The 24,843-nt window shown below is 41.6% G+C and overlaps 1 protein-coding gene across 1 annotated transcript in view; it reads right to left on the reverse strand.

The window, feature by feature from the left end:
• Positions 1 to 583: 583 nt before the first annotated feature.
• The window catches only part of SLIT3 (slit guidance ligand 3), an 810,486-nt gene continuing 786,226 nt past the window's right edge, over positions 584 to 24,843 (reverse strand). The window contains exons 33-36 of the mRNA XM_084636935.1: positions 8,016 to 8,170; positions 6,475 to 6,760; positions 3,891 to 4,099; positions 584 to 2,305 (exon numbers count right to left, since the gene is read on the reverse strand). Coding sequence (XP_084493061.1) covers positions 2,067 to 2,305; positions 3,891 to 4,099; positions 6,475 to 6,760; positions 8,016 to 8,170 — 889 coding nt within the window. The 3' untranslated portion in view covers positions 584 to 2,066. The remainder of the gene's footprint in view (positions 2,306 to 3,890; positions 4,100 to 6,474; positions 6,761 to 8,015; positions 8,171 to 24,843) is intronic.

Here is a 24,843-nt window from a genome sequence, read left to right on the forward strand (position 1 = left end):
GCTCTTAAAGGGCCTGATCTTTTCCATTGACTTCAATGAGCATTGGGTCAGGCCAAAACTGCAGGGCATAAGCTCTGTCTTAGCTGTTTCTCACAAACATACTCATTGAAGAAAGGACCACTATACTCAGTACCCTTACAGGGAGAAAGAGAAATTACTTGAGGAAACAATGGAACAGTAATTGACAGGAATTAATTCATAGTAATAGAACACTTCAAGGCTTGTGTAATGTAATCAATGTCCCTAACAGGTAACCCTGGCAAAACCCCCAACACACTAAGGGTAAAAATTTCACCTCTCAGATTCACACTGAGAATTTGTCATCTGCACCAGTGGTTCTCCAAGCTGGTCTGTCGCTTGTTCAGAGAAAGCCCCTGGCGCACCAGACCGGTTTGTTTACCTGCCGCATCCGCAGGTTCGGCCAATCGCGGCTCCCACTGGCTGCAGTTTGCTGCTCCAGGTCCATGGGGGCTGCGGGAAGGGCAGCCAGTACGTCCCTTGGCCCATGCCGCTTCCTGCAGCCCCCATTGGCCTGGAGTGGCGAATTGCGGCCAGTGGGAGCCACGATCGGCCAAACCTGTGGACGCGGCAGGTAAACAAACCGGTCCGGCGCGCCAGGGGCTTTCCCTGAACAAGCGGTGGACCGTCTTTCAGAACCACTGATCTACACAGATCTCTGCTGCATACTCAGAGTTCATTCTGCACACACGGCTCCTGTTAAAGTCAACGGGAGTCCTGCGGGAGGAACAAATGCAGAATATACAATAGTGCAGGTGAAAACATTTTTAGCATGGATTAGTCAAGCTACATAGTGAAAAGCGAGAGCAAAACTATATGGAGATATCAAGAGTCTCCTTAAGAACAGATGGAATCTCTTAAGGTGGGACAGACAGCAGACCTATAGGAATTCCACATGCATATTGTGCAACTTACACTAATTTGAGAAGTAGCAGGTGGAGAAGCAGCATGTTGGCCATTTACCATAGAGTGTGCATTAATAGGGAACTGTGGCAAGGAGTAAAATTTTGGCTGAAATAAATGAAAGTAGGAATAAAGTACAATATATTAGCAAGGTAAATTCTGGTTCTTGGGGTATTTTCACTCTCTTTTAAAATGGATTTATACATGAACTTTGAAAGCTGCAGTGTCTAGGTTTGCCAAACTTCATTGTAGTGTATTCCCCACATTTCATATACAAAAAAGAACTCAAGGCTGAGAGCAGTGAGGCATAAACCTGGGAAATAACACAGGAAGTGTAAGTTGAAATAGTTAGTATGTTGCTTAATTGGAGTCACTTAGCACTTATTTTTGCCTTTTTGGACAAAAACTTCCCAAAATGTGTTTCCCATATTCTCTCCCCCACTTCCTTTTGGATAGAGTTGTCTGTGCTATAGAGATACCGTCGCTCAAGTATATACTGGGAAAACAGATAAAAATATAAAATACAAAACAAAAATGCATTACACTATTATAATATTTGAGTAATGGAGTCAATGTCAGACCGATGCACTTTTTGGGGAACTGATTCAAGAGTATCAAGCTGAGCCACTGTACAGAAACCAAACACAAACTAGCATTGTTAGGCAAGAGTAAGAATTGAGAGGGAGACATTTTCAGGGTGCACAGATAGAAGAGATGGCAGTCAGATGTGAGAATGTGCTTTCCTGTTGTACCCACCAGAACCTCGGAGAATATTTTTTGCAGTCTGTATCTATCGTTTTGTGGCATGTCCTTGAAATATCTTCACATTTGGCCATCGTGCATGCTTATAAACTTACCCCATTTCTCCTTTTGTTAGGCTATGATTTCTTTATTTTTTCAAAACATTTTAAATTTTTTTAACAACTGTTAAAAAAGTTTTATGGTAAAAATAACTCACTATATGATACATATACCCGAAATGGTGTGATACTTTATATAATAAAAGATGAAAATATTCACTTTCCATAATAAAAATAAGTTCTATTTTTTGTTTATTTTACAATATACTTAATATTCTTTTCTTCTTCTTCTTCACACTGAAAGTAAATAGGTCCGATTAAAGTGGCAAGAGACTGGAGAATGCCTTATGAGCATTTTGAGCAGCCGCATTCCACATGCCTCTCCAGTTCTTCCATGAAGGAGGATCCATCCACACACTGAAAGATGTATTTCCGCCTTTTGCTCCGGAGGGGAACGCAACACTGCCCATTACTGCAACTGCCACGACATTCCATCTGGGGAACTTTGGAGGCAGTGACACACGAGCTGTAGCCATGCTGCTTATGGATCACTTCTCGGACAATCTCCCCCTGGCAAAGATTCTCTGTTAAGACAACGGAGAGTGCAGAGATAGGTTTGTAGAAGATTATAATTTAGAGATGCTCATAAGGGACAGTATTATGAACGTAGGATTTTGGAGATGTGCCCTAAAGGCATGGCTGTGCACAGCAGTTCACCAGAGACGCTCCCCAGTTTGTATTATTAAAGTTTTATTCCTTTCTCATTCACTGGCTTGTTACTTAATGAAACCCAAGATCGTTAGAGAGAGGAAGGATGGGGAAGGTGATAATTATCTTGTAACCCCCTCCCGACCAAACAGCCCTGTGCGTGTACTGACATTTATTTTATTAAAGGCAAACAACAGTGCACTGGGTCTCCATTCTCCACTGCTTTGTACCAGGTGTAAAATGCTATCAGGACAGACTAGAACTCTCTTTGTGCAGGTATGTATTTATACAAGGCCGTGTAGAATCAGGCCTGTTACCTTCAACAGAACTGGAGATGCTTTAACAAAGCATAGTTATTTAAGCTTCCAGAACCCTGTAAAGTATATATTATCCCCATATTAGATGGAAAAAATATATTAATAGTAAGACCATTATTCGCCATGGGAATGGTTTAATGGCATGAGACTCACATTTGAAACACTTAAGCTCCCTAGAGCCACAGGTACAAATCTCGGTAAGGCTGATCTGTCCTTACATCCTTTCAGATGAGATATATGGAGTTCCATGCAGCTTACTCTGTGTAGGTCTTTAGAGGAGGCTCTCAAACCCAACATTCAGCCTACTCTGTATGAACTTTAATAATCTGGGGTTTGCTCAAGTATACTTGGCAACATTTCCTGTCCTAACCTATTGTGCAGTCACTGTGCAGCAGTCAGATTCATGGAATTGGCAAAGACTGTGATCCTTTCAGATGAAAGCTGCTACCTAAATAAAACATTACGGGTCAAACTGTTGCTTTTGCAGGGGAACAAAGGAAGGACTAGAAGATGGAGTTATAACTTTCTTAGTTTCTAATAGGCCATTTCATTTGGGGGCAAAACAGGTGTGGAACAGACAGAGGGCTTGGCCTCCCCAAAAGACCAATAGGAATATAGGAAAAGCTAAGAATTCTCCATGAGATTCCATTTCAAACTTGTACAGCTCAGGAGAGGGAAGGAATGAGGGCAACTCACATTAATCATCCTACACAGCATGGTTCCTAAAGAAGCACTGCTTCCTGGGAATTCTGCCTTTGCCTTTCTGAACTTCCCCATCGGGGATGTGTTTGTGTTCTGGGGGGAATTTTCATCCCTAATAATGCAGTGAGGACAATCCTTATAGTGTATGAAGGGAAAGATGCACAGAAAAGCACCTACATCCCAAGCCTTCTCCATTCAGATGTCCCACTCAGAGCTACAAATCCCCAGGATTCAGGAGGAACAGAGCTATTACCATAGATCTACCTTTTCCATGTGTTCAGACATCTTCTGGCCAGCTCTTGTGTGGTTTCCCTCTCCTCCTCCTTCAATGGCTCAAAGGGGCCATTGTCCCATTAATAAGAGTTTAATGGAGGAAGAGTGAAGACAAATGTGAATAGAAATGACAGCAAAGCAGCATCCCAGGCACTGTAGTCAGGCATACCTTTGTCGCAATGTTCTCCGCTATAGTTAGGGTCACATTCACAGTATGGCTCCCCATGTTCTGAAATTTTACACTGCCCATGGTTGCATTTCATAATTCTGCAGGGATTTGAGGAGTCATTCTTCCTGTCGCAGTATATGCCCATATAACCCTCTGAGCACTTACATGTGTAAGCAAAGTTGACAGCCATGCATTTACCATGGATACACCTGAGAAAGAAGAAAAGTTTAGAGCTGGCTTATGCTTGTGGGGTTTGAATTAGGGCAGGAAGAGACCTCAATTTTTCCAGGAATGTTTACTTTGGATGTGTCCCATTCAATTTCTGGCCAATATTCTAAAGCAAAGAAGTTCAGTGCCAGGCATGCTGGCAGAAACTGCAAGTGAATATTGGATAATATTCACAGAAAGCAAATTCTGAACTTAGTGATCATGAAATGTTCTCATGGGAAACCTGAGAAAGGGTTAGGCTCATTCAATCACAGATCAAACAATACAATTTATCCAAACAAAATAGCTCAGATTCAGAGTATCAATACTTGAAAGAAACTGCTTGTGAACAATCCACATGTCAAAGTGTACTTGGAAAAATTATTCTACAGATTACATCACGTGTTGAATAAATGCGAGGAAAATTGTTATCTGTCTGTGGAATTTGTGGACAAAAAAGAAGCTAAATTACTCCGAAAAACTTGACTCAGTTCTAGTTTAATGGTTTCATGATTCAAGAGTCCTGCAGTGGGATTTGGTATTTCTGGAGAGGTGGTGCATGATAAGGAAGTGCAATAGATTCCCCCTATTCAGTGGGTAGATGAAGGCTCAGATTGTGGAAGCAGGAGATGAAAGGGGGCATCTTTATGCCTGGGGATGCCATCCAGCAGTACAAACATTTCATAGATACAAAGCTCTCGCTTACATAAACTTTTCCCCGTTTGTTATTTTTACTCCTGGAATTTTAAATTATTTCCATTTTAAAAAAAAGTTTATTTTAACCCTTGCCAGTTTTATGTGTGTGCAAAATAGGCAAAAATAGAAAAACAAGAAATAATAAAAGCAACAATGAGGTCAGGATACAGAAAAAAGGGTAATTAAGTGGAGTCACATTATTTAAAAAAAGGCATTTTCAACAACACTAAACTAACTGCTGCTCCTCGATCAGTAGATCAGTAACCCTTGTTACTCCCCCCCCGCCCCCAGTCTCCTCCTCAGTTTTGAATTACCACATCTCCACTTAGATTGTACACTCTTTAGTATGGAGATCATGTCTCTGTCTGTATGGCACCTACCACTCTTTTGGACACCCAGGGTGAAACAAACCTTCACCATTTAAACAACTGCAAGTCCCTCTTTCTTTCCTTGCCCAGCCATCCTGACTATTTGCTGATTTTGAAAACTCAGGGGACTGCTTGTGCATCCTCATTGGTGAAATACAATTACAAAAGGCTAGTTTAAATAAAAATAAAATCAATATTTCAGCATTGTTTAGGGTTAGGGTCATGTATCCAGATCTGTCTTTTATTTTACTCTACCTAGTTTTACTAAGGCTTACAACATAAAGGGCTTCAATCCTGTGAGGTGCTAGGCATACTCAGAGCTCCAGCATTGAGGGAGCTCAATACCTGCAGGATTGTGCCCAGAAGCTAGTTTAAAATGGTTGCTGTGCCAAGTGAAATTCCTGTTCACTGCAATCAGTCACACGGATAATTACAGATTGGGTCACTCTGCCTGTCAAAACCATGTGTTTGCAATATCCCTTTCCCACAGATTCTCCAACAGCTTACCATGGGAGTAGCTTCTAATACAAAAGTATTTCCATCTGTTTGAGATAAGACACAGGGCTACATAGACCATTGGTCTGTGCTGGTTTGTCTATTTGTGTTCCTGTCAGGAAATTAATGTATCTATTCAGTGCCCTGACATGAATGTGCACTTTGTTTCTTTGAATTATAAATACTTCACTCATAAGCCCGTTCCCTGAGACTATACACTATTCCTTACTCTATTGCTGTTCCTCAGATGTTCTACTCCAAAGGGAACTCCTAAGGACAGCTGAGTTTTGGGGGATTCTGAACGAGTTTAAGTTGGAATACATAGTTCTAAGAACAACATTTATGGCCTTTGGAGAGTTAGACTCTGAACATCACGTCCAGCACATGCTGTAATGGGCACTTTCTTTTGGATGTGGATGCATCAAAAAAATGTGCACCATCCCCCTACAGAAAACTCATCCCTGGGTAACGATATGCAATCAGTGGATCAAATGCAATGTGTGTGATTGATGTGGGGTTTATGTATGCAATGTGGGGCTGTGTATTTTGGCAGGCACACCCACTGCTGAAAATGTGGCTCTTGATATAAATGCCTCAACTTCCCCTGAACTGGAGAACAGATCTATGGCCTGCCAGCATTCTAAACAAGAAGTAGTTGATGTAAATTTTCAGAGGTGAAGAGGCCTCAGAACTCCTAATGGCTTCAGGGGGAGTTGTGGGTATTTGGCACCTCTGAAAATGAAGCCTGGCTCTGCAAGATAAAAAGTTAAATGTCAGTTCATTGAAGAAAGCATTCCCATCAGCACCAATGACCTTACTTGTTACTAAGGCAAGGGTCTCCAATTTCCTGGTCACACAGTGGGCCTGTCCAGCCTGGATGACACTCACAGATAACGCTTGTCTTCTCTATGGACCGGCAGATGCCATGCTTGCAGATGTTACAGGATTTGCAGCCAGGAAGGACTCCTAATGACTGCTGGGGTAGATCCTTAAAGTCCTGCAGCTCGTTATTAATGCGGACGTCATGGATACATCCATGAAAGCCGTTTGACATCCTATCTGTGCCTTGGCGCAATGAAGATAGCCCAGTAGATGTTGGGATCCCTTCAGATAAAACAAAATATAAATATTATCTTGCATTCACAATAATACTAGAATAAATTATAATGGCTAGCACCTTCCCTTTGAGCATCCCAAAGCCCTGCATAAACACTAATCTAGACAGGCATAAAATAGCTATTCATATTGGACAGGACACTGTGATTAACACTTGGGACATTTAGTGAGTATAACTGGGCACATCCTTGGTTTTACATTGCACTTAAAACATGATCCTTATAGAGTCTTCATGGAAGTAACATCACATTAGTCCTTTGAATTTATAAAGCTTTCAGTCAAATGTTTACGTTTTCAATTATAAAAGGACAGAATTTTGCAATATGTCTAGAGAGGAGCGATGTTTAGCAGAGCTATGTTAGGAAGACACTGAGCTTGCAAAAGGAAGTAGTCAGAAGCCAAGACTACTTTAATGCTCCCCCATTATATGCTTATGCATTACAAAAGTCTAATTACATGATCTTTTTATGCTTATTTCCATAGGACACACTATTTATGTTGGGTGGTTCAGGGGAGATGGTCTCATAGGACATACTATTTATGTTGGGTGGTTCAGGGGAGATGGTCTCATAGGACATACTATTTATGTTGGGTGGTTCAGGGGAGATGTTCTCATAGCTCTGTTTCCAGATCATCTCTGCTGCATGAGGCTCTTTAATCTCTGACATTCTTAATATGAGCCAATTGTTAAGGTTCAGCTCTGGCCAAAACAAGATTATCCAGTTTTCAGATTTGTGAGGATAATAATTCAGCGGCCATGTACAAAAGGGATTATTAAAAGGGATTATTTACAAAAGGCCTGATCCAGCACACAGTGAAGCCAAAGGGAATTTTTATCATCAGCGTCAATGGTTTTTGGATCAGGCCCAATGGCCCTTAGGGATCTATTATAAACCTGCAGCCATTTGTGCTTGGTTTTAATCTAGCTAATTTGGAAAAACCATGGCTGAGGAGGAGATGCTCCCTATCCAATCCAAGTTCTGCCATCCCTATCACTGCAATATCTCCATGCATCCCTTCATGGCTTCACAGACTGTTGAATTAACGGGGCTATTAACATCTCGTCAGACCATAACACTGGAATGTCTTATTTTTTAAATCTCTTAATGTCTTTATTCCAGGCAAATCATTTTCATAGCAGTAACATGATCTGCTGGGAGATGCCAGCTGTATTATTAGCTGAAGAAACTTTTGGAAAATTGTCGAGGACTCAGCTATTCTTGCGAAGAGTGACTGAACATACCTCCAATATAGAGCGGGGTGTTGATGCTGACTGTGGGTTGTTTCTGCAGTTTGCCAAGACTCTTGGGGGTTCCTTTATCCACAACCAAGTTCAGTGTTTGGTTCAGCATAACCAATTCCACACTGTGAAACTGCCCATCATTTATTGTTTCCACACTAAAGGAGAAAACAAAGAAGGAAGAGAATCAGAAGGAGCAACAAAGAAGGAAGAGAATCAGAAGGAGCTTAGCTGTGACTTTCTTGCTTCTGTTACAGGCAATCACCCGCTTCTATCCTTGGAAAGAAAATGGCATACTGTTGGCTGCTTTGTGATCAGTTGTCTTTTTTATAATAAGCACATTGCTAAGGGTAAAGAACTTAAAAGGTGCAACTTCAGACCTGTGTCAACTCTCATGTAATCAATACATAAACAGATTCAACTCTTAAGACACTTGTTAGTTATTGGGGAGGTTGGGAAGATTAGAAACAATTTGTGGGAATAATCAATTAACATGACATGAAAATGAACTCCATATTTGTTGTTCTACACCTACAGATATTTTTATATGTGAACAGAGTTTCAAATAAGTTAGGCACACAATCTCTCCAATAATTGCACATGCTAAATGTCAGTTTGGATCACTTGTACAACACACAAAATTACCTGTTCTTCACATGCAATCAGAGCAATTACACAGAAATTAGGAGCACAATTGTGCACCTAAGCTTTTCTGAACTCTAGCCCACTCAATACATTGGAATAAATTTAATCCTTAGAGCAACTTAAACTCTCAGCCCTGTAAATTGCAAACTGCAGTGCCATGAAACAATATGAAAATTTCATTCTACTCCAAAGTGCAGAGAAAAGAGAGGGAGGTAGGAGAGGGATGCAATGGATACACAAGGGATTAACTGCTCTTTGACAAATGAGTGGGTTTTTCAAAGTGCACTCATAGTGATGGAAGTGAACAGATTTTTCCACTGATGCAAATTTAACGAAACATTATAGTCTCTCTTCATTGTACACATGTGAACTTTAATACATAATGAGATACTTAATAGCAAATAATGTGTTAAGGTGTTAAATAATGTGCTACGTAAGCTACCCATGCACTCAGCTTTGCCAATGAATATCATTCTTGATCTGCTGCAAGCCCTGTCCAGTGCCAGGCCTCTCCTGAATAGACTCCCCAGTTGTGTGGTGGTTCTGCCAGGAAAGCATGGGGGCAAAAAGATGTTGTGTGGAAAAGAAGAATTCCAAGATGTTGCTTAGTCTAGAAAACTAATTTGGAGTTGCTGGACAAAACATGGTGACAGATGAATAGAAGTGCATCAACTCATTTATTCTCAGTCAACTGGAACATATGCCCAGTTTCATATAGCTGATTAAGTTAAAAGTATCTAGGGGCCAACCCTGAGTCACTGATGTCTATGGAAATTTTGGCCTTTAAGACGAGACATTTAGAAACAAGATACCCAAAGGCAGGGGTGAAAGTAAGTCGAGTGACTTACAGGTATGCTGGGGCCAGCTCTGGCCCCTGGAATGGGCGAGGCCTAGGGCAGAAGGGGCAGGGCTGAGGAGGTCAGAGCCAGCCCCAGCCCACCCTGTAAGGTAAGTGCCCCCCATCTTTCTACTCCTCCCCCACCCCTCCGGGGTAGCAGCAGCAGCAGCCCAGGACTCCGGGGGCTATTTAAAGGGCTCAGGGCTCCCCTGCTTCTACTGCCTCGTCCTTTAATTAGCCACCGGATCCCTGGGGAAGCGGCAGGGCTCCGGCGGCTATTTAAAGGACCGGGGCGGCAGAGGCAGCTGGAGCCCCCACTACCCCAGGGCTTTGGGGGCTCTTTAAAGGGCGTGTGGTTCCCCTGCTTCTACCGCCCCAGTCCTTTAAATAGCCCCCGGAGCAGCGGTGGCGGGGCTCCAGTGGCTATTTAAAGGGCTGGGGTGGTAGAAGCAGGGGAGCCCCAGGCCCTTTTAATAGCCACCGGAGCCCCGCAGCCGCTACCCCAGGGCTCCAGCAGCGGGGCTCTGGAGGCAATTTAAAGGGCCTGGGGCTCCAGTCACTGCTGGGAGCCCCAAGCCCTTCAAATTGACTCCTAGGGAAGACTCCTACGGTGCACTGGCTCTTGCCGGTATGCCATACCAGGGCGTACCGGCTTACTTTCACCTTTGCCCAAAGGAGGAAATGACCAGAATTGACTTGTTCATGGAATAGTTACAATTCTACAACAGCTACAATAGACCTGGTACAACTGATCATATGCAAGCAGGATTAGGCAGACGCCACCAATATGGAGACTTCTGAAGAACACCAGGGCACACAGAGAAGTGGTATTGCTGACTCAGTAGGTAACCCTCTGAGAAAGGACTGAACCAATGCCCCAACACAGTGTTGGAGGTCTTGTACTGGGAAGGCCTTCCGGATGAAAGAGGACATGAGCACTTGTGGTTTTTAAAGGTCATGTGAAATTTTATGGAAGTATGAGGTGTGTAGATACTATGGCACCATATAAGAAACCAGATAGACATACAGTGGATTCATGTTAAAATGTTGTAAAAGTACTTCTTCTGCAGAACAATTCCCACAGAAATGATGCTTATGGAACTCTGTGAACTTGCATTTCCAGTGAGTCCTTGCTGTACATTCTTAGGATGGAGAGAGGACTCTGGGGAGGCAGGTACTGGTAGTTTACACTTGGTGCTGCTGTAGTTCTCTCTGAGACCTAGAAGTATTCCGTAGGGAAAAGAGACCTCACACCACACAGAGGACTAAAACTTATTTAGCTGCATTCCTGAAAGATTTGATAGAACAGATGAAACCAGTTTCTTGGACAAATTCCATCTGGTCATATTTTACCAATTGAAATTCCCTCTGCAGTGTCAGTTGGACAGAGTGGTGTTGACATATTGCTATAAAATGTTGCTTAGATGTTCTTGTGTGCTATCTAATATCTGCCAAATTCCACTGAGGAGATGGCTGTGTTTCAGTGGTGGATTAAATGACCCCTATATATCCCATAACAACCTCACAGGAGTATTCTGAGGCTTAATTCATATTTATAAGCATTTTGAGATTCTCAGAGCAAAGATGTTATACAAATGCAAAGGCATATTTTTAATTGTTAAGCTCTGTAGATAAGTCAATGAGAAAGGAAGAAGAATAGGCAAAAATATTTGCTCTGAAGCATGTGCGTTGAGGAGCAAGGATGAATAGCTGTTTAACAAGCAACCCCTGTCCTAGTAGGATTGATCTCTGAAGATGAAACAAGACCACATTCTTATCTGAAGAAGCCCAAGCTGTGACTATGTGGCAGAGGACAACATTATCACATTTGGCAGTGCTAGTTCTTATTTGGGCCAGGACTTCACAGACATTAATCATTAACTCCTCCACAGCATATGGTTTTCCAGATTAGGTCTTAAATGTTTTGATTAACAGGCAAATGGAGGCCCATGTGTCCCATTGATGGCGTCTAAGCTTCAACTCCTAATTCTTCACTATTTTTAGTGTACTCAGAGCTAACATTTTAACTCCAGTGGGGAACTAGAGGTAGGGAGGGCTTCTCTGGTGCCATTCTGAAGCTGTAAGTGTTTGTTGTCAAATTCTAACCTTTCTCCTTTAACCCACAAAAGAAAAATATTTCACTCCCAAACTTCGCAAAACAGAAAATCATTTGTTGCCCTAGCTAACCATTTCAGTTTTATGAAGCTGAAAAAGTCAAAACAGCCTGAGCACACATTTTCTTTTAAAATAAATGCTCATACTCAAGGAAGGGGCCAAATGCTTACACCCAAAGGAAAAGGGGCTCAGAGAAAACTGAGATAGTGGATAAATCAAAGCATTTGTTGTTGTTGCTGTTGACAGAAGAGACTTTTAAAAAGCTTTAGATTCTGAGAGAGACACACACAGAGTAAGGCTGAGGGGGAAGTGCTACGTGAATTCTTCCTTACAGCTTAGTGTGCCATTCGGCCTCTAGGAGACTCAGCAATCGTCTGAGACAGTTGGAGACAGTGGCTTGGCGAGAGATAAAGGGAAGAAAGCCACAGATGCTGAACAGTGCATTGTAACTGGGCTCAGCATAAACTTGCTGTGCTCTACTTTTTTCAAGGGGCTTCTTCCCGACCCGGCTCTCTGTGAGATTTTTATTAAAATGCTAATTGAATTCTTTTTGGTGATCCGGTGGTTTTACAGCTTATCCACCTGAAACAGCCCTCAGTATATAACTACCTATCTGAGTCAGGGATTTGTTGCCTTTTATTGGTATTTTCATTCTACAAAGCTACAGTGCCAGAGGCACTTTAGCTTTTAAACCTGCCATGTTGACACTGGCAATGATGCGACAAACATGAGCGGTAGTGTTAAGATAGAAACAGTAAGGTGTAACCATTTTATGCATCTGCAATGCCCAGAGGCAAGAACTCAGAAAAGGCAGCTATGTTCACTGTGACAGGTTTCAGAGTGGTAGTTGTGTTAGTCTGTATCAGCAAAAACGAGGAGTCCTTGTGGCACCTTAGAGACTGAGAAATTTATTTGGGCATAAGCTTCCGTGGGCTAGAACCCACTTCATCAGATGTACATCTGATGAAGTGGGTTCTGGGTTCTAGCCCACGGAAGCTTATGCCCAAATAAATCTGTTAGTCCCTAAGGTGCCACAAGGACTCCTCGTTGTTTATGTTCACTGTGATGCACAATGTACTCTAAAAGTCTACCACTAGATGGAGATGCAACATCACAGAAAGGATTGTCAAGTTTGAGAAACCATCCATCGATATTATTCTTCCAAATCCTCACTCCACACCAGAATGTTAACAGCTTGATACACAAATGAATATTGCATTAGGTTATGAAGTCAGGATACACAGCTACAAAAATTAAAACATTAGAGGATGGAGCTGAGGGTTTGTTTTGGCTTGTTAGAATTTATTAACTAAAATAAGCTTTTGTAAAGTTACACACCTGCTGGCTGAGATTACACAGTTTGTCCCTTTTTGCAAATGCTTTTGTGATACGTGATTAAACCATAATCACTTATCTGAGCAAATGTGGAGGGAGTTGAGTCAGGGTAAAACATGAGCTGGATCAGAACTAACTCTGGTTTTGGAGTAAAAAACCAAGTGCTAGCTCTTGAGATTTTCCAGCTGATTAAAAACCAGTCCTGAACTTTTCATCTTGGGCAGCTTCCAATGGAACAATTACAATATTGTGGGCCTTTATGATAGAATAGCCTAAGTTTATAATAGATACTTATTAAATAAAGGAAGGAAATATTTTAAATGTAAACATCTGAAGGATGAGCAAGGTTTGCCATGAATTTGATTTTACAGAACAACTTGCCCAAAAGTAAACAGTAAAAAGAGCCTACACACCAGTTTTATATCCAAAATGTGGGAATTGCTGCACCAACTGTTACAAACAGTCTGTAAAGGACCCCATGTTGGTCACTGACAGTTCACTGATTTTTACTACAGTAATTAAGATTTATACAATATCTTCACCCTAAAGCATTTTACAAACATTATATGGAGGAACCATTTCACCTACCATCTAAAAGCAGCCATTTCTAGCTCTTTGCACATAGGCATATCAAGCAACAGAGTAGAAGAGGAAGTGAGAAATTATCCCATTGAAACTGCAGGGGAGAATTCATTAGGCAAAGTCTTTAAATAATGTTCTGAGGACATCAGTCAGTCAGAGGTTATGGTTCTATTACAGCAGTGGGTGGGTGAGGTTCTAGATGATCACGATGGTCCCTTCTGGCTTTAAAGTCTCTGAGTCTATGAGACAGTAATGACCTAGATGCAACCTTACTCTTGCCAAAAGTGCCATGGGAGCACTAACAGTCCAAGAGCTGTGGTTCTTGGTTTTACTAGTTTTCTTCCAAAAGTGCAGTACCCTTGCACACCAGGCAGAGGCATTAGTTCAGCACTGACGTAAAGAAAAGAGTGGCACCTACAGAATCACCACCACCACTTCACCCTGCATCTAGATATTAGTAGGAGGTCTCCTCTCCAGTTACTTATTGGTCCTGGCTCTGTTTAGCTTATCAGTTCTGACAAATCACATCTTCAAGTTTTATAGCTATGGGTTGTGATATTCCTTCAGATCTGCTAACTCTCCCATTTTCCTTGGAAGATTCCTGCTTTCAGGTATCCTGTCCTGGGTGCTTGTTTGGGTGCTTGAATTTTGTGGGAAACCTACTCCCACATACTCCTAGTCTCTATGGTCTCAGCAAGGTTGAACCTATGGCTGAATCAATCTACCTGAGACCATACAGACTAGTAGAGAACCTCACCACCATTTTCCGACCTCAGAGCTATGACAATTTACTCCAGCCAAGGATCTGCCCCACAGATATGAGCAAAGCTAGGTCCAACACCAATTGCTGCATTACCTTTTGATGACTCCTCCAAGTGGATATTTTGTCTTGGATGGAAAACTGGTTGAAACGTCAGGAGTAATGGCAGTGTTCATATACATATCTGGGTATAGCACCTTTGACTCCCTCTGTATGTGAGGCTGGTGGCTTTCAGAGTGTGAGTTGTGCTGATGGCAGCGATAGCCATCAGATAGAGGCCACTGGAGGTGGCCTCTACAGTCCCAGCTTGCCAGAAGTTGGTCTTGTCTGTCTGATACAGAAACCCCAGAGACAGACAGACAAAAGTGACTCCCTTTGAAAGTCCCAGGAGCCTGACTGAGGCTCTGTGGGACATTGCTAGAAGTAATCACTTATATGATGATGGTGCTCAAACCCATGGCCCTATTGTGCTGGACACTTTACAAACAAAAGACAGCCCTGAAGAACGTATGCTCAAAACCAGAAACAGATGAAGGGGATGGGATACAACATACAAGCCAACGGAGTATGGTGAAGAATTTTGTTAGTTAAATGATAACAGGAAAATGCACTGAAATAAAAGCCATGTAAAAAGAATTTCCTCCCTTCTATATTTCCTCTCTCCCCCACACTCTGCTGTCTGAGCCCCTCACGCCCCACTCCTCAGTGGCTGTCAGAGATTGAGAGAGGAACCACCACAATTTTGTCAGCAAATAAAAATACTTTTTCAACCACACCCCAGCATTTAAGTTAATTTTGTAACAGGATTATTTAAGTGCCTTTGGCTGTAGCAGAGCAACTGATACTGTGCAGGAGATAGAATAGAGGTAAGAAATAAAAACAGCTTTTACTAAAAATACAAAACACGTAAATGAGGTAATACATAGCCACCAATTATGCAAATTAGGGTATGTATTCATTAGCAGAAGTCTCCACATTTCCAGATCTTCCATTTAAACAACTCCATGCCTCATTTAGACTACAGCACTATGCAAAAGTGAAGCTGTGAGTGACTGCGGGGGTGAAGCAATGGAAAAGTCTAAAGTGAGGGAATCATTAAAGTGAAGCACAAAAGAAAGCAACGTGAAACCGTGTGCATCCAATGAAGTGAGCTGTAGCTCACGAAAGCTTATGCTCAAATAAATTGGTTAGTCTCTAAGGTGCCACAAGTCCTCCTTTTCTTTTCACTCTTCAATAGAATCTAATAATCTCACAGCAGAGCAAGACAAATTCTGGAAGAGGTGTACCAAGGTGAAGAAATATCATTTGGGGTCTGCAATGAGGTATGGTGGGGCAGGAACAGGGAGCTCCATCTCTGACAGCTTTGTACCTCTGCTGAGTTTTACTTGCAGTTCTCACCCATTCTTAATTCCAATTATAATTTAAATTAGCCCCTGAGCTAAAATAAACTTTAAAGTTCCTCATGGCAATAAAAGCAAAATGAATGAATTAGAGTAGCATTTGTAGTTCTGTCACCTGTAGTACTAACATTATCTGAAGCCAAATTAAAATTTATATTATACATGAAAATTTATGTGAATGAAACTCAGGATCAGAGAAATATAAGTGCAAAAAACCTATCAAATTACCTATAGCCAGCCCCTTGGCCAGTGCAGGATTATTCCCCACAGAATATTTTGTGTTGTTGTGTTCACTCCAGTTTGAAATGACTCTAGTGTCAAGGCTTTGAGTCAGTTCCACAGCCTATCAGATCTCACCACTGATGTCTCAGTTTCCCTTTGCTTTTTTTATCCCATTTTGCCCAGTTACAGCTCCTTGGACCACCCTAAACAATTCCCCTCTCTCCTTGGTGTTTATAACCTTCATATGCTTACAGCTGATTATGGTATGTATCTCCCTTAATGATCATTTGGCCAAGCTGTGCATATCCAATCTCCACTCATAATTTGATCCTGGCAGCACACCTGCCAACAATGAAAGCTATAATGCTACAAACATTTGGAGAGAAAAAACAGACTTTTTATGCCATTGCAAAATGTAATTAACATGCTCTTGACCCCCCTCTCCCAGATTATTAATACAGGAAAGATCCTCATCTGGTGTAAACTGTCCCTGCTTTCACGTCAATGGAGCTATGACATTTTACTCCAGCCAAGGATATGCCCCATAGATGCCAGCAAGACTAGACCCAACATCGATCTCTGCATCACCCCTCAGGTGCCTCCCCCAAGTGGATATTTATGTCCTGGATGGAAAACTGGTTGAAACATCAGGAGTAATGGCAGTGTTCAGATCCAAGTCAATCTGAATTTATTTTTCAAGTCAGAGATTGATCCTGGATATTATGGCTGTCAATTAATCACAGTTAACTCACATGATTAATTCAAAAAATTAATTGTGATTAAAAATAATAATCATGATAAACAATAGAATACCAATTAAAATTTATTAAATATTTTTGGATGTTTTTCTACATTTTAAATATATTTATTTCTATTACAACATAGAATACAAAGTGTAGAATGCGCACTTTATATTATTATTTTTATTACAAATATTTGCACTGTAAAAATTATAAACAAAATAAATAGTATTTTTCAATTCACCTCATAGAAGTACTGTAGTGCAATCTCTTTATTGTGAAAGTAGCAACTTACAAATGTAGATTTTTTTGCACTCAAAAACAAAACAACGTAAAACTTTAGAACCTACAAGTCCACGCAGTCCTTCTTCTTGTTCAGCCAATCGCTAAGACAAACAAGTTTGTTTACATTTACAGGAGATGCTGCTGACTGCTTCTTATTTACAATGTCACCTGAAAGTGAGAACAGGCGTTCGCATACCATTTTTGTAGCTGCCGTTGCAAGGTATTTATGTGCCAGATATGCTAAACATTCATGTGCCCCTTCATGCTTCGGCCCCCATTTCAGAGAATATGCTTCCATGCTGATGATGCTCGTTAAAAAATAACGTGTTAATTAAATTTGTGACTGAACTCCTTGAGGGAGAACTGTATGTCTTCAGCTCTGTTTTACCTCCATTCTGCCATATATTTCATGTTCTAGCAGTCTCGGATGATGACCCAGCACATGTTCATTTTAAGAACACTTTCACAGCAGATTTGACAAAATGCAAAGATACCAATGTGAGATTTCTAAAAATAGCTACAGCACTCGATCCAAGGTTTAAGAATCAGAAGTACCTTCCAAAATCTAAGAGGCAAGAGGCGTGGAGCATGCTTTCAGAAGTCTTAAAAGAGCAACACTCAGATGTGGAAACTACAGAACCTGAACCACCAAAAAAGAAAATCAACCTTCTGCTGGTGGCATCTGACTCATATGATGAAAATGAACATGTATTGGTCCACTCTGCTTTGGATTGTTATCGAGCAGAGCCCATCATCAGCATGGACACATGTCCTCTGTAATGGTGGTTGAAGTTGAAGGGACGTATGAATCTTTAGCACATCTGGCACATAAATATCTTGCGACGCCAGCTACAACTGTGCCACGCAAATGTCTGTTCTCACGTTCAGGTGACATTGTAAACAAGAAGCAGGCAGAATTATCTCCTGCAAATTGTAACCAAGTTTGTTTGTCTGAGCGATTGGCTGAACAAGAAGTAGGACCGAGTGGACTTATAGGCTCTAAAGTTTTACATTGTTTTATTTTACAGTGCAGTTATTTTTTGTACATAATTGTACATTTGTAAGTTCAACTTTCATGATAAAGAGATTGTACTACAGTACTTGTATGAGGTGAATTGAAAAATACTATTTCTTTTGTTTTGTACAGTGTAAATACTTGTAATCAAAAATAAATATGAAGTGAGCACCATACACTTTGTATTGTGTTGTAATTGAAAACAATATATTTGAAAATGTAGAAAACATTCAAAAATATTTAAATAAATGGCATTCCATTATTGTTTAACAATGCAATTAATCAAGCGATTAACTGCAATTTTAAAAATCATGCGATTAATCATGATTTATTTTTTAATCGCTTGACAGCCCTATTGGATATCAGATCATGGGGCTGTTGCTTTTCCAAGTTAATCCCATAGCACAGAACAAGTGTGTGTCAAAGTTCGGACGAATGTGTCATGATGTTGCTGTCAGCACATTGCAATGAAGTGGCTCTTTGTCTGGCAACATCATGATATCATGCCTTGGGTAAAAACAGTTTCATGACATAGACTTCTATCAATTCAGAAATGATGTCAGGATTCATGAGAATCCCATATATTACCCTGAGAAAATATGGATGACTGCAGACATCAGAGAAGGACTGGCAAAGTCTGAGGGCATGTCTACACTACCCAGTAGATCGACACTACTGATATCGATGCAGCAAGTGTCAATTTAGCGGGTCTGGTGAAGACATCCTAAATCGATGGGAGAGCACTCTCCCATCAATTTGTGTACTCCACCTCCCCGAGAGGCGTAAGGGAAGTTGACGGGAGACGCTCTCCCATCAACACAGCATAGTGTAGCCACTGCAGCAAGTAGATCTAACTATTCACGTAACTGAAGTTGCGTAAGTTAGCTCGATTTACTGCGGTAGTGAAGACCAGCCCTGAATGACTTGTAGCTCTAAGACAAGTGACTTGTAGAAGACAAGTACTGAATGCAAGGATCCTAACTGGTCAGAGAATAGAATTATTTTACATTGAGGTACCTGTATCACTCGCAAGAATGAAGCCACCAAGCAGAGGGAAAGCTTGACCTGCACATTCATGCCTCACAACAAAACATGGCTGCTGGGTTTAATTTTTAGACCAAGTGTCAAATCACCACTGAAAGCAATGTTGGCTTCAGCATTCAGTATGACATAAATTCTTTGTCTCTTCTGACAAGAAAGTGTAGCAAGTATCTTCGGGGTCCATTCTAGAATAAGGAGTGCTTAACCCCCCCCCCAACAATGGTCCTTCTTTTATGCTTTTGAAAATGTGTTGGTACACACCATTCACTAGCAGTTGCTGGTGACAGTGACCACTGCTTCTGCTGAAGGTAATTAAAAATGCTTCCAGCTTGAATGACTGGGAGCGAATGAAATTGTTCAGCTGAAATTGGAAACTAGGCACTAAGAAAGAGAACTAGGGTCTAGTTAGAAACCTGATATATGTAGACAGGAAATGAAATACTTTCCACTTTATTTTCTGGTGGCAGTGTATTCATAAGTACGTGCTTTCCCTGCCCTGAAAATAAACAAACTCCACTCCTGTTTGGAAACCTGGAGAGTAGCAAATGTCTTACCTACCTGCTAAAAAGGCAGTAGGATGATCCTGGGAGTTATAAAGGAGCAAGCCTAACTTCTGCACCAGATACATTTATTGAAATAACTCAACAAAGAATTCTAGAACACTCTTATGCTTTGGGCACTTTACATCAGTAGCTTCTTTGGGTGTAAACCATCTACTAGTGCAGGGGTGGGCAAACTTTTTGGCCCGAGGGCCACATTGGGGTTGCGAAACAGTATGGAGGGCCGGGTAGGGAAGGCTGTGCCTCCCCAAACAGCCCGCCCCTATCTGCCCCCTGACTGCCCCCCTCAGAACCCCCGACCCATCCACCCCCCCGCTCCTTGTCCCCTGACCGCCCCCTCCCAGGACTCCCCACCCCTAATGCCCCCTCCAGGACCCCACACCCTATCCAACCCCCCCTGCTCCCTGTCCCCTGACTGCCTCGACCCCTATCCACACCCCTGCCCCCTGAGAGGCCCCCTGGGACTCTCAACCCATCCATCCCCTCCCCCTTCCAGACCCCCTGTCCCTAACTGCCCGCCCAGGACCCCAACCCCTATCCAACCCCCTGCTCCCTGTCCCCCCCAAACCGTATCCAACCCCCCCTGTTCCCTGTCTCCTGACCGCCCCACCCCCCGAACCTCTGCCCCATCCTACCGCCCTCTGTCCCCTGACTGCCCCCCGGGACCTTCTGCCCTCCCCACCTGTCCCCTTACCAGGCCACTCAGAGCAGCGGGACAGACTTATTTGAAAGCCTGGGAGATGGGCGGGCGCAAGCTGCACTGCACACGGGGTGCACTAAGGCTGCAGGGGAGGGCAGATGGTGGGGTGGGGGTCGGGGACTAGCCTCCCCAGCCAGGACCTCAGGGGCCGGGCAGGACGGTCCCGGGGGCTGGATGTGGCCCGCGGGCCATAGTTTGCCCACCCCTGTACTAGTGGGTGGAGAGCTTAGAAAGTTATTTTCCCGATAAGCAGTTTTATTCCATAATATTGCATGATGGGGGTCCTTGCACCTTCCTCTGAAGTATCTAGTATTGGCCATTGTTGACAACAGAACATTTTATTGTAGACCAATGATCTTTTAGGACATTTAGAAAACAACTGGCTTGGGTTTGCATACCTCTCTCACATATTCACTGGAAGTGGATTTCAGCATGAGACCATGGTTCCAACATGCAGAAACAGAACTACCCCGTGAAAGCTGGTCTAGTATCAGTTTGCTTTTACTTGTGCTCACTGGGTGTCAGAAAACTTTGCTCTGCTCTGTCATATTTTAAATGTCAACTTCTCATAAAGGAGGCAATGATATATTGTTGATAGACTGAATCAATTACCTGCTGGGGTGGAGGACAGTCTTATCATTTAACAATTATACCTGCTGTGGCCATGCAGTTCCTATCTGAAAACTTGCACTGAATTTATCCCAGCCCATCCCAGCCACTCAATACAAGGAACAGGTGACAAGTAACCTCCAACACACCCAAATGGAATCTTTACTAGCAATTTCTGTTCACATTTAAACCTCCACAATATCAGGCAGAATGCTACAGAAATAAAAGGAAATAGTGATATCCTGATTTACAATCATTTTCTTCTCATTGGATAAGGATTTAAGGACCTGATCCTGGAAAGTAGAAACCCTGGAACTGCCACTGTAGTCAACAGAGTTACAGGTACTCAGCATCCCTCAGGATGTAACCCTACCTACCCACCACTGATTCAGCCTATTACAATATCCACCTTCCATTTGCTTTATTTATTAAGTACCTATATACACATCACCTCTTAATTCTTCTTTTGACCAATACTGCTGAACTGATTCATGTACAGTAAAAGGCCCTGCAAAGCCCATTACATTTTGACTCTTGTCCGCTGCTTAGAAGCAGTTTTATTGTATGGAAGCTGTATAGGGTGTTGTAGTTTTCTCCTTTTTACAACACCATGACACAATATTGTGGAGCAATTTACAAACTAGAGTGTGCCTACTGCTAACTTACAACTTAGAATAGTGATACTGACCTTCTTTGTAATGTGTTTGGAGAGCTACTGATGTAAAGTGCTTTTTAAGAGATAGATATTGTTGTTATAAAGTCAATGGTACTGGTTTAACGGAGGTTGGAAATAAAACCTATAAAACATTAACATGGATCATCTGGATTTGGTTTCTAGATGTTAATATTGTTTCTAGGCTCTCCGTTATTGTGTGTTGAGTATAGCTAAGATGTAAAAAAACCCCAATATCATTTAAGCATATATTCTCATCCCAGATACTTGAGGGAATGACATATAAAACATCCATTAACGCCAACAGGATTTTGCCTATATAAATCCAAATGAATTCTGAAGAATGAAACTATACCCGCAAAGCATTCAGAAGCAGACTGTTCCTGAATAACACAAAATCAAGTATTTCATTCCTAAGCCTGAATTCATCTATCCTTTGCCTTGGCTCATGCAAGATGTATAAGTACATTTGAATTTTACAACATTTACTGTGCAGGTCAGAGATTAATGCCAGTTGCTTTCATTATATTTGATGCAAAATCTCTAAGGGGGACCTGAAAAAATGAAAGTGCGGTAGAGAGAACAAAATGAATTGCAAATACTCATAACTGTTAAGGACCTGCTGATGTCTCATGGAAATCTCTGAAAATGGTCTATTTGGAGACCGTTCAGCCGCATCAAATAGAGATCCCAGTGGGGATCAACACAGCAAAAGCTGCAGGGGATAAAGGTATTGGAATAAAAAGGACCAGTCATACAGACAGTCAGTTTCTGCAATCAGACTTCTGGTGAATATTGTATTTGACAAATTCTAATAATTATTCTAATGATGATTAATGCTTTTGCACTCCTATGGTACTTTCCTTACATGGAGCTCAATACATTAAAGAAGTAAGGCTCAACTCTCTTGGGGGCAGGGAAGTCATATTACCCTTTACTGATGAACAGCTGTAGGTACAGAGATATAAAGGGAACATCCTGTCTCCTTTTTCCTGCCTGCTGTGGGTGTGGCGGCTTCTACATACAGGGGAACTACTGCAGTTCCACTGCTTGAGGAAGGATTTGCTGTATAGTACAGAACCCAGCTCTGCAGGGGTTGACAGTTACCTATCACAAGCTTTGGAGTATGACTGAAAGTGGATAGGGATAGATGGTTGAGATCTGGTGGACCTCATGCTCTTCTGACCCATCAACCATTGCGCTCTGTAAACAGGTTCAGCAGCGGCACAGACTAACACTCGAGCACTTTGCGGGCCCTTCTCTGGGCATGAGAAAATCCATTTCTGTTCTGCAGCCTTGTGGAGGAAGAAATCCTCTGAGAGATCCCCTGCACCCAGCCCAGTTACTTGAGGCATGTACCATGAACAGGATTTACACCTGTGTCCTTCGCAAGGTCACATAGAAAGCATGTGGCAGAACCAAGGGGAAAAAAAATAGCCTCAACTATCCTGACTTCAGGTCTTGTGCTTTAACTATAAGAACAGCCATTCTTCCTATACACATACTAATCAGATCACTAATTTTTTTTGTAGACTATTTTATTGCATTTTATATAATGTCTGTATTTTATGCAGTAGATAGTAGCTGAACATTCTTCTAAATTTTTTAAAGAACTCTGACATTATTTGGGATTGACACTGAAAGAGAAACAGCCAATCTGGTAAGCAGAATTAATAATAATAATTTACATTTCTACATTTTTATTGCTGCCAGGAAATTTTCATGAAAATACATTCTATGTTTCTTAGGAGATCATTGACTTCTGCTTCTCATTTTTCACCTGACGTGACAGTCTGTTTGCAACATGTCAGTTACCGTGGAGAGCATTACATTATCAGATCATTGGCCAAAGTCTGATCTCACTCAGAGCCATTAAATAAGGAAAAATTCCATTGAAGTCACTGAAGTTTACATCAGTGTAAATAAAGAGGCAGAGTATAAGGTCATGCTCTGGATCAAGAACATAACAGAAATAGAAGATAGCTGAACTTAAGAAGCTCTTTACTCTAGAAGACAAATGCATGAAGTAAATCTAATGGCTTGAAGTTGGATATCAAAAGTGGCAACTTCGTTCCAATTTGGAGTTTTAACCATTGGAACAGCTCAGTAGGAGGAAGTAGTAAGTTCATCATCACTTGGAGTTTTTCAACTGACTGGTTATCCTTCTAAAAGATATGTTCTATCTTAACCACTCATTATTGGGCTCAATAGTGTTCAGTAATATAGTAGGGAAGAGTAATTCTCCCCACTGCAGAAATTACTGGGTGAAAAGTCTATGGAGTATGTTATACAGACTATCTTATTGGTGCAATCTGGTTTAAAAACTAGAATGCTCACAAAACAGAATTTTGTTTTCCTACGTATATCCTCAGCAATAATTAAAGTGATAAGAGGAAGCAATGAATTGCAATGCCTCTGTACAGAGTGGATCTTTTGTAAAATGTTTGTCATGAGGTTCAGGTTGTCTTTAATTTGCAATTCAAAAGTGATCCTCACCCATAATAGGACAGTAGGGTGTTCTCTTAAAGGCCAATATTAATGTAGAGTTTTTCATACATTAACTTACATCTCCTTACAACTTGGTGATAAATGGCAATATACTTTGTATAATCTCATACAATGGATATTTGCTGACTTCTACCTGACTTTATGGCTAATACTCAAGAAAACATTAATTCAAACTTTGACTTTTCCATCCAAGTCATAATGCAGGAGTGGAGAAATTTAAAGTAGGTCCAGAATGAACAGCCAATTAGTCTTTTCCTAGCTAACTTTGCATTACAATTCTACTTAAACAAATCCACTGAAGGGAGCAAGTAAGATCCTGTAATGGGTTCCCCCTAACCCAATCAGAGATCACAAAAACAAAGCAACACACCCAACAGGCAGTATAAGCTACTTTCACCTGGCCTGCTAGCAAGCCACAAACATTTCACTGCACCATGCTTGATTAATCCCCCAGGGTAACAGCTCTAAGGAAGCCTGTCATCTCAAAACTCCAAAGCAGGTGAGGTGAAGTTCAAACTTATAGATACAGATTTTCCATTTCCTAATAATACCATTTGAGGAATACAACATGTTACTGGAACCATACTAACAAGAGGGGAAATAAATCCAACAGAACCCAACATACATTCCTCATCCATCTTTCTAGCACTCCTTACACCATCATTAGCTTGTGGGGATGGTTTAATAATCTAAAGCCCAAGTTTGAAATACACTGAAACAGCAGGTTCAAAGCCAGGGAGGGCCAACTGAGCCCATTATAATCAAATAAACTGAGATCATTCCAGGCAGTTTGCCATGCATGG

This window comes from Lepidochelys olivacea, assembly GCF_965140295.1.
Source record: "Lepidochelys olivacea isolate rLepOli2 genome assembly, chromosome: 8".
Lineage (NCBI taxonomy): Eukaryota > Metazoa > Chordata > Testudines > Cheloniidae > Lepidochelys > Lepidochelys olivacea.